The sequence below is a fragment of the Branchiostoma belcheri genome, unplaced genomic scaffold, assembly GCF_001625305.1.
Source record: "Branchiostoma belcheri isolate BF01 breed outbred unplaced genomic scaffold, Haploidv18h27 scaffold10, whole genome shotgun sequence".
Lineage (NCBI taxonomy): Eukaryota > Metazoa > Chordata > Leptocardii > Amphioxiformes > Branchiostomatidae > Branchiostoma > Branchiostoma belcheri.
The window spans coordinates 5,028,116-5,038,656 of record NW_017802380.1 but is presented as its reverse complement, the minus strand read 5'-3'; the positions used below and the strand labels follow the sequence as shown (position 1 = coordinate 5,038,656).

General features: G+C 42.6%; 2 protein-coding genes across 3 annotated transcripts; both read left to right on the top strand.

Annotated features, from left to right (window-relative positions):
• The first annotated feature begins 3,617 nt into the window (after positions 1–3,617).
• LOC109469332 (PERQ amino acid-rich with GYF domain-containing protein 2-like) lies at positions 3,618–5,705 on the top strand. Its single transcript, XM_019767839.1, has 6 exons — positions 3,618–3,716; positions 3,936–3,965; positions 4,131–4,160; positions 4,358–4,442; positions 4,734–4,847; positions 5,249–5,705. Exons 1-6 carry the CDS (start codon positions 3,618–3,620, stop codon positions 5,419–5,421), a joined length of 531 nt encoding a protein of 176 aa, XP_019623398.1. The 3' UTR covers positions 5,422–5,705.
• A 2,375-nt stretch (positions 5,706–8,080) lies between these two features.
• On the top strand, positions 8,081–10,387 carry LOC109472450. Of its 2 annotated transcripts, none has more exons than XM_019772238.1 (5): positions 8,081–8,206; positions 8,497–8,664; positions 8,880–9,020; positions 9,369–9,488; positions 9,758–10,387. In XM_019772238.1, exons 1-5 carry the CDS (start codon positions 8,159–8,161, stop codon positions 10,061–10,063), a joined length of 783 nt encoding a protein of 260 aa, XP_019627797.1. In that variant the 5' UTR covers positions 8,081–8,158; the 3' UTR covers positions 10,064–10,387. The 2 variants fall into 2 exon arrangements, with proteins under 2 accessions (XP_019627797.1, XP_019627792.1); XM_019772233.1 differs by having other exon boundaries at positions 8,874–9,020.
• Positions 10,388–10,541: the final 154 nt, after the last annotated feature.

Below are 10,541 nucleotides of genomic sequence, written 5' to 3'. Positions count from 1 at the left end.
GAGGGTGGGGGGCGACAAAAAAAAAAACGAGGCATATATAAAACGGTGACGATCTTCCCCCACCAACCTCTGCTTGGAGAGTATCTATGTAGTACTGGTCACTACATCAGTTTATGTGCCGGCTCGCCAGTTGCTAGAGGTTCTGGCTGTGCGCACCTGCTTGCACAAGTAACGTCTACCTTACCACATTCCAGACAGTCTAAGGTGTAAGTGTAAAGTACACGCAAGTCCCACGCTTTGGGCTTGATTAGTGTTTGAACAGAGACGCATACCACGACGATTAGGTCATTGTTAAAATGAGGAAGTGAAACTAAAACTTGGGGTATAAACAGGTAGCGCAGGTGCGCTCTACAACATAGTAACGCACTTCAGCTACGACAGAGGGGTAAGCTTACTACAGAACATATAGAAATAGTGACTGATTGACTTATTGATGCACTGCTATATACATTTGTAGTTATTTCAGAAGCAAAATCGATGGCTGTAGTCGAGACTGTATCAGTATGGAGTTGGTAGTGATGTGTTTGTGTGTGTGTGTGTGTGTGTGTGTGTGTGTGTGTGTGTGTGTGTGTGTGTGTGTGCTTTCTTCTTCAAGATCGATCACTAAATTTCAGGCAACATAAACGGCAACAACATGAGGCGTGGTGTTTAGGATGGTTGTACATGTGATCTCAAAATTTTAAACTTGATACGGTTTATAGCTTAGTACAGGGCTTTGGTTACAGTGTACAGTGTATATTTAACTCGTGCATTGTTGTCTATACTTCCCCATATTTGTTTGTCATATGTTCATTGGGTCATGCTATAGACCCGTATCTAGACCATTCGAGGCATGGGTTGTGCAATAAGGGTCTTTCATTAATGTTTAATAATTATCCAAACGCACGCGGTCATGGTCCATACGAATACAAACAATCGATGTTTGTTCTTGTCTTTGTGTAAGAGAACGCCGATTGGATAACTGAGATAGTAAATCTAGGGAGCCGGACAAAGACCTTGGGTTTCACAGGCTAGTAAAATCTTTGTTCGCTCCACACGTACAGACGTCTAGACATCAACTCCTGCAGTTAAATGTGCAAAGATTTGGGTGTAACAGGTCGGTCAGTGTAATATAACTAGCTGCCGCTGCGCTGGTGTGTTACGCCGAAGGGATACAGATACAGAAAAGCAGTTTCTCTTTTAAGTTTGCAGACAAAACATTGCCCCTCCGGAATTGGATGATAATGGCGACTGAAAGCGGCTGGGACACCGTATTTGCCGAACCAATTCGATGGAGGAGAAGCGAGGTGGTGAAGAAATGTTGGGACCACATCAAGGTTAAGTTGGCTAAAACAACGCTATTCGTTGTACATTGTATACGTAGTTCTATAGTTTATAATGAATTTGTAATAATTGCCTCATTAGGCTCAGACACTTACACTGCTCATGCAAATTTTCGTTACAAAGCTGTGTTGAATGAATGAAAGAATGAATTTTCATTCTGCATTTTCCATGTTTGAAAACTACCCATTTCCAGTCTACTAAAATAACGAAACAACTAGAAAGGCCAATATTTGCTTTGGAGCAAATACAGCGATGGGTTCACCACATTTTACCACATGGCAGGGAAAGAATGAGAAACACACTGAGGGAAAACAATGATTTACATTGATATAACTATAATATGAAGTAACATACAACTAAAACAACAGTTGGATAGCTATTCCCTACTTTATTGGTTAGGATTTTTAATTGCATAATGCAAACTGTTGATTTTCAAAATAAAAAAAAAAAACGTTCATGCCCCGCATTCCAATGCTGGAGCAGAAAAGCTTGAAATACATACCAAAACACTTGAATAAAGACATACTGTCAGTATGGAAATACTCTGTGCAGGTGTTAATCAAGTTAAATCCCAACAGCCAATCAGCAAGAAATGCTCTGTGCAGGTGGAAATGCTCAGTGTGCAGGTGTTAATCAAGTTAAATTCCAACAGCCAATCAGCAAGAAGTATAGAGGAAAGCTGCATGCCTATTGGTTGATGCCCTGCATTCCATTGTGATGACTCATACCCAGACGTGGTAAACATGGCACACTAACACAGTAATACATTAGCTATAATACAGCCAAAAAACTCAAATAAAACCATTCTAAAAGCCTGTATCACAAAAATTTAAAAAACGCCTAGGGGTATTTGCCCACTGTACCTCCATACCAAATTTCAGGACCTTAGGCCCTAAAATGAAGAAGCTGAATCCATTTAAAGATATGGCAGGAGGAGGAGGAGGAGAAGGAGAAGAAACATCAGAAAAAGCAATATGGTTTCACCACACCACTTCGTGGTGTGGTGAACCCATAAAAATAAACACACGTAAACTAAAAGAATGTACTATTTTCTCCAGTACACAATAGTGGCTGCGGCATGCATCATGGTGTTACTGTGGTTCACTCAAGGTCACCGCTACCTGTACAATGTCCTGTACGGGCCGTTCGTTCTCAGCGAACAGGAGATTCTGGATACACGACCAGAAAACATGTGGAAACAGTACATTCAGGTAACTAAGGCCTGGGAGACATTCATTGCCCAATGTTCATTGTTCTTGTCGTAAAGAGCTCGGGTGTAAAAATAATGCTATTACGCCTATTTACACCTGTCTTCTCACATGACCAATGAAAATACATTAGCTTAAACTGAATTGAAATCACTTAATTTTTAACAGAATACAATAGACATGTACATACAATGATACCTGCTGACTGCCGTTGTGCAGGTTCACCATGGCGCCGCTTTAGATCTTATCACCACCAAGGTCAACTGTGACAAGAGCCAGTGCAAACCCATGATCCTCCAGTTTAAGAAGCGCGCAACTCACAACAGAAACATCAACCAGCTCGTAGTCAAGAGGCCACTAACAAAGAACCATTATAGTTATTCCGTGCGACAACCGATCAACTTCAGCGTCATGTCTGTAAAAAGACTTATGACCATCATACGGACAATTGGCATGGAAAAAAGGGTTATCCCTGGCATGGAAAAATCAGAACTAGTTTCTATGATAACAAAGGCCTACGACTCAAACCCGAAAAAATTTAATCAGGCCACTGAGTCTCACGTTTTGGTCGGCTTTCTGACAGATTTTAGTGTTCTCGCTGTATACAAGAAACTGCAATATATGGATCTCATTTTAGATACAGTCACTCCATACACTGCCGTCATTTCTATCTCAAGCTTTTGTGCCCTTCTCTACGTATATTTTGCGATGAAGATAGTGTATTACACTTTCAAAATTGCTCAGACATGGGTGTCCTCTTCTCGTATCTTGACTTCGTTTGCATCAACTGAATTCCAAAAACAAATTCTTGAGCCACTGAGACACATTGTCCAGGCAGAGGGCCTGCAGGTGAACACTTTATATGTTCACGAGTTTGCTGCTCTGAAGCTGCAGGAAGAAATTCTTTCGGCGGAAGTCTCCAAAATCGTCAACGAAGAACATTTCAGGCTTTTTGTTACAAAGAAACAAGTGGTTTATCTCCGAAATGATGTTGTTGATGTGATTTCTGTGTCAGAAATTGACGAAATCAGAGTTAGGAGCGATAAGTGCCAAGTCCTCTGCTCCGGTAAGCCCAGGACCCTGAATATGAGTTCCCACCAGGCCAGTCATCTGAGAAATGTCCTCATGAGCCGGAGTGCCCAGTTCAGGCAGCTGGAGGAAGAGAGGATGGTACAGAGACAACAGGTCTGTACTGTAGTCTTCTATATAGATTACCGGTACCACTAAATAGATGTTAGATTTATCATTTTAGCTTTCAAGTAAGGGTATCTCCTACTTCCCATTTCAGTGTGCGTTGTGCTTTCGTTTCTGGTCAATTGTTGACAGATTATTAAGATACGATTGACGGTATATTTGTATGTGGAAAAGGTCGTTCTTGAGGAATGTATACTTCTCTCCTCGTAGGAAGAAGAAGAGCGACTGAGACGGCAAAAGGTAGAGTCTACATTGCGTTACTTTGATCCACTGAAATGAAAATATGGACAGTTAAACTGACGAATTGTTTTAGTGTCTTCATTTTCAAATGTTGCTGTTCATTTCAAGATGAGTCTTTGCGCGTTAGGATGTTTGTCCATAACTCTTGTTGGTTTCCCATTTTAGGAGGAAGAAGAAAACAGAAAGAGGGATGAGGTAAAATGGCTTCAGTCCAATAGAGATGTGATTCTAATTCTGTTGACTTGAAATCCCTTACTTCGATCCTCCGTTATCTTCTATTTCCCTATGTAGTTATGTAATAGGTTTTTAATTTGGCAGGTCGTTTTTACTAATCTGTATCAAGCAATAGAGATCAAGCTTAGAATTTGTTGTAATTTGTGTGTGATTTTCAGGCTGAACAGGAAGCCAGACGTCGCCGGCAGGAGGAAGAAACGATCAGACGCATCAACGAGTTTCTCGCTAGGCTGGCCGAAAGAGGTAGCTATACTAGTATACTAGTAGGTGTTAGTTTGCGGTTCTAATTATAACGGCAGCTTCTTTGCCTTTCAGTGTTTTTCACAGTTCTGAGTTCTGGATCGTAAAATCCAATCTGATCGAAACGTGGGCATGTCCTCGGAAATCTATGCAAAGATGCTCCTTGGTGACACACCAACTTGGTTCAATGTAGTATGCAGAATGTTTGTCAATAAAAGCATGATCCATAGAGATTATTGTTGTAAGGACAATAACAAAAAAAGTAGAGTTAATGGCTGTTTTTTCCACACACAGAGGGAGAACGCCCCGCCACAGAGGAAGTTGTGGAAGAAATGAAAGACAGCGCTTTCAAACTCAAGGTGGACAGCGAAGAGATCTGCGCCATTTGCCAAGATGGCATGAGGAAAGGTAGGAGTTTATTCTGACTACTCCACAATGTGATTCTATATCACAGCTATAGATTTTCCTTGCATAAGTGAGAGTTAGAGAGAATACATCCTGGTTATTTGCAGTGAACTCACAGATTTAGTAGGTTTGGTAAGAAAAGGAGATGATAAAGCTTCTCTCATCCGTGAATAGTTTCCTCGGGTTGCTAGGGTCTTTCTAGGGTCTAGGGTCTTTGATATGTACATACCGAATATTTAATCAGCATAATTATCTGCCATCATTTCTGTAGTAGTTCTTCTGACCGATGGAAATAATGACTGATTCTACTTCCAGTTGCAAACGCTAGGTGGCGCTGTAGTGGGAGGGATGCTGTCCCAAACGTAACAAAACATGTAACGTTATTTCCCCTTCTACTTGCACAGGAGAAAAGGTCATCCCGTTTCCCTGTCCGGCCGAGCACCAGTTCCATGAGGACTGCATGTTTCAGTTCCTGGCACACGGGAGTTCCTGTCCGCTGTGCCGCCATCAGGTCGAACACGATACCCCGGTGGATGAACACGCCCTCCTCGGCATCCTGCAGCTCCTGTTCACCTGACATAGCCGTGGTGCAAGACAACTCAATATTGGTTAGCAGCAACTTTAGGATCATGTATTTGTTTGAGTCTTTGTTTATTCATAAAATACTGAAATAGGCCTGCCGACCACTTTTCATGAGGTCATGGGGCAAGAAGAGGTCAGCGTCAGACAAAATATGCGAGTTACATGATTAAAATCATAACAAGTTTCTAAACATGTGTAACGTTAATTACATTATTTAGGTTCCATATAAATATGCTAGGTAGAATAGAAAGATTCAACAAGTGTTCCACAGCGGAACTACAAAAGATCAACTACAATTTTTCGCACTTATACCTTACAGGATTTCATTTCATTTCATTTCATTTATTGGTGATGCCAAACAACGCATTACAAGTGGGAGCCAGGCAGCCAAAGGCTGGTGGCGGCTGCCACTGGTACATACAGCACAACACAGGACAAGTCAATACAATATACAGGACCTAACAACAAGTTACGAATATCAAAATAGCAAAACATATCAATGCATTATACAATATCAAAGACACAACATCATCAAATTAATAAAGTAATCATAATAATATCTATAATCAAAAGTGGAAGGGAAAGATGGAACGGTTGGAAAGTCAGAAAAGTTAAAAAGTTGTTTAAAAGATTTGATCGCATAAGCTGAAGACAAAATTTACATCCATGTCTTTGTAGATGTAAAATCAAGTCAAGTGATTGAACCTGTAAATGTAACATCTGTGTCCATAATATCACCAGGGTCCATAATATCACCACCTTGATAAATATTGTGCTTAAAGATATTTTTATTGCAACATACCCTAGGTATGTACATTTGATGTGTGAAGGAGTGCATACCAAAAGTATGTTGCAGTAAAAATATCTTTAAGCACACTGTTTCTCAAGGTGGTGATATTATGGACCCTGGTGATATTATGGACACAGATGTTAATGGCTGTATCGAATTACAAATCAATTCAAGAGAGGCTACTGTCATTTGTTTGTAGTATCTATAAACTTTGTCACGCATATTGCACTTACTTTGTGTATACTATCCTATAGGTTCATAATATTTGCTTGTAGCAAACGTTTGCTGTGTATTTCTCGACCTTACTTGGTTTCGTGTGTGTGATGCAAAATAGGCATGATTATTTGTCAACGTTAGTTGAACTTGAAGACACTGTACATATATATAGTATAACTGTATTGAATACGAAGGGCCTTCTCTGTTTTTGTATATAATATTGAATACGACGGGCCTTCTCTGAAAGTTCACTGGTAATTCATTTTTGTTCTAATTGCGCCATCGACGATGTAATAGTAATCAATAAAATGTCTGGTTCTTGTTATTGAGTTTCCCTTTGCATTCATCAACGAATCCCAGGAGTTAATTACTTAGTATGTTTGGGAAACAACAATCCACCCCCATACGTTTATGGGCTCTCCCAAGGTCAATGACCTACAGTACAACACAACCGTTCCCACTTCCGGGTAATATCAAAACACTTTATATTAAATCTTCCGAAGCAAGCGGCCCACAGACACTCCCCTTCGGACACAGACTTCTCCCTTCGTCATAACATATGAAATCCCGGTGCTAGAATAACGTTTTGTAGGGTTTCATGATAGTGAGAACACGCAACTCTGCATCAAACTTACGTTGTGCACGGGTTGAAAATACCCGGACCTCGCCATGGTAAAACAACGTTTTTCAGTAGGCAATTAAGGGATAAAATAACGTTGCGGTAGGTTTTCTCTTACGTATATGGATGAAAGGGTCAAAATGAAGCTTTTTTTAAAAAAACAGTTTGGCCGTATCGATGCGATATAAACTTCCGCAACATAATGTTAGTCTTCCGGTGGGATTCCGCGCTGGGTCACAAAGTTCGAGGTCACAGCTGGACCACCTTCTTGGAACCTTCGAAGTTGCTAACAGAGCCAAAAATTAAAGTTTGAGGAAGTAATTTGCGACTCCCTGCTGTCTGCTCATAATCAGCTAAAAAAGCAACCTGATCTTCTTAATGTCAATGGCCCGGTTTTAGGCATGTCAGCAAGTACTCAGCTTTCTAAATGTGTACCAATGAAAACTCCTGAGTAGGTTTATAATGTTGCCATAGTCTAGTCTCCACCAGACTCCTTTTGCAGACTGGATAAATCGTACAAAGGCCAATTGGACCCTCTATGGCTGGGAAACTCCTCTGGCCAATTATATCCTCCTTTTAGGCCGATTTCTTTATTCAGCCTGCAAAAGGAGTCTGGTGAAGATTAGCTATAATCGATTTTCAAGGAGAAATCCCACAATGTAAACCAGTTTCCTTTCATAAAGTTTGCAGTCGCAGAGACTTTGTGTGACGCTAATAAATTGAGCCAGTGCGGGTACCTACATGTATAGTAGGTAACACGCAAGGGATCATGGCTAACACCGTTTCCTCCTAACTACTCCAGCATTGGCTGATTTTCATAGGCGAAAAATATAGAGCGGCAGCTGCCCCATCCAATAAAGACTATGAGGAAACAACGGGACAAAAACGATCACGTTTCTGCAAACACCAGCAAATCTTGAGTCGATCTGCAAATGCTGGCGGATATTGAGATTAGCCGAGAGGGATCAGGCTTCTGAGAAGGTAGCGGGGTTTTCCCAAACCGACCACATCCTGTCAGAGGGTGAACCTGGCCTATAAAAGTCGGGATGTGAGCGGGACGTTCAGTGCACGTATCCTGCGTCAACCCGACACGTCAGAGATCTAACCATGGCTTCCAAGGAGGCGATCTGCGAAGTTGCGCTGCTGGACCCACCGGTGAGTTAGTTATGCTGTTAACGGGACTTCATTTCGCATTAGGAGGGAGAAAGATTCGTTTCTCGGTGTTTTTATGTTCGCAGTTGAAACAACAATGGAAGACAGAATATACGTTCGCCGTATGTATGATGTTGCTAAATTTACAGGCGTTTCTGTGTGTATCGCATTTTCTGCCTCTGCGTACGAAAATGTGCGAAAGTATCTTTTTCTGATGAAGTTTACCTCATGAGATAAAAGTTCGTTCGTTGTTTCAGTGTGTACACGTACGCTTTCTTATTTGTTCCCTACAGGCGTACGAGAGAGGGTCTAAGAGCTCAGAGAAGACGAAGTGGGTGATCACGGCGCTGACGGTTGTGTTGGTGACAGGTCTGATCGTGGGAGGGCTGCTGGCGTCAGCACACCTGTGGAACAACCGCACGTCCGACACGCCTCACAAGGGCTCCGACAGCGGCCGTCAGGTGAGACGGAAAACACTCTGGACACTTCTGTTTTCATGGTGTTTTACATGTCAACATTTACAGCGTGGCTTGTACATAGCTTATGCTGCCTTGATCGATTGTAATAAATTAAGGAATGGCGCAGTCTGTTCTGTGTGTCACAATAGAAATACACGGAAACAATAAGCTCTTAAACTTTGTAATAAACGAAACCCCCTGTTCCCTGGCAGGTGCAGGTGTACGTGCGCGTGTACGAGGTGGACGGGCGGCGTGTGAGTGAACAGATCACCGTGGACCAGGAGAACCAGGTGGAGACGTTCCACGTGCCGCAGAACGGACAGTACCAGGCGGTCACCGTCAGGAAGGACTTCAAGCGGGTAGGCTGGTCTTCTCTTTACATCATCATCATTTTATCGACATTTTCCACCGGGAGGCGGTCTTTATCGTGCCCATGCTACCGGGTCTTTAAACAGTGTGCTAAAAACAAAATGTCACTTGGTTTTTTGTGTAGTAGACATCGGACACACCACCAGATTTTTTGTTGGAATGGGAAGACATGTAAGGCTATACTTCAAAGTACGACACTGACAATTATGCTTATCGGTTATAGGGAAACCCTATAAGTTCTCAAATGCCTATTTCTAAGTCGTCAATTGAAATACATCAGTTGCACTGTATTAACTTGTAAAAATCGCCGATAACCAAGTTTTCCGTTGTTGTTTCAGAACCTGGCTGTGTACAAGGATGACGATGACCGGGTTTGTTTCGTCCGTACCATGGACAACCCGCGGGAATTCACTCCGGACATTCTGGACAAGATGCTGACTACTACCAAGGGAGAAGTGGTAGGTCACTTTTTTTTAAATTTACAGTAGAGAGTTATTTAATCATTCCCACACCTTTCAGTGTAACGTAAGGACATGGCCCATTTAAGTTTTTCATGATGAGCCCTTCGGGCAAACCACTCCGAGAAGCGTAAAGGTGAAGTGACTTGACTGAAAACACGAGTCACAGCAGAACATCGCATTGCTACTAGCTCCTGGAAAAAGCATCGTACTACTCCCTTCATCCCAGTTGACTGCTGCTAACCTTTCCTTACGCCTCCCGTTTCCAGGCCGAGGAGTCGGCGGAGGACGACGTCCCAGCGGAGCAGCTGAGCGTGCTGGAGGCCGTGCCGGACCTGGGCAGCCTGGCTGGCGCCGACGCCGCCGACCTGTGCACCGGGTACTCCGTCCTGCGGGTCGGCCCGGCACAGGACGCCGCCCCCGCCGAGGGACACCAGAGGGTCCGCCGCCAGTACCGGGACGGGTTCACCTGGCTCCCGCCTACCTACACGTGGGGAGGCGGCCGTCACAGCATCAGTGGCACGGCTAACCCCTTCGCCGGGTCCGCCGGAGTCACCTACACATTCCGCTTCTAAATCGGACAAGCTGCTAGCCTAAATACACGTGTCACACTAGTAAGTGTACGTGGGATCATGTTTAATGCATTTTTTCTATGAAGAGTTTTGTAACACGACTATCATGTGGTGCACATACCTGTATGATAAATTTTCACATTTTCTACAAGCGGTCGACCTTATATGTTTTATACAGAGCAAAGTTATATTGTGATCCAGTCGTACCAATTCGTACCATTCAGATGTATTGCTATAGTTGAGTTGGTGGGCGAAACAAAGACCTGAAGAGTTATTAAGATGTTGCTCTTGGTTATGCTTTATTTGAATAAAAAAAGTATCCCCGAATGATCTTGTGTTTAATAGCATTTATCTCGTGTGTGTGAGGGTCATGTGTCTGTATCTGATGTGTGTACTTGTGTGTGCGTGTGTATGTATCTAAGTGAGTCTCACCTATGTGTGTTTGTATGTGTGTGAGTGGACATCCAACATTTTCTGAACA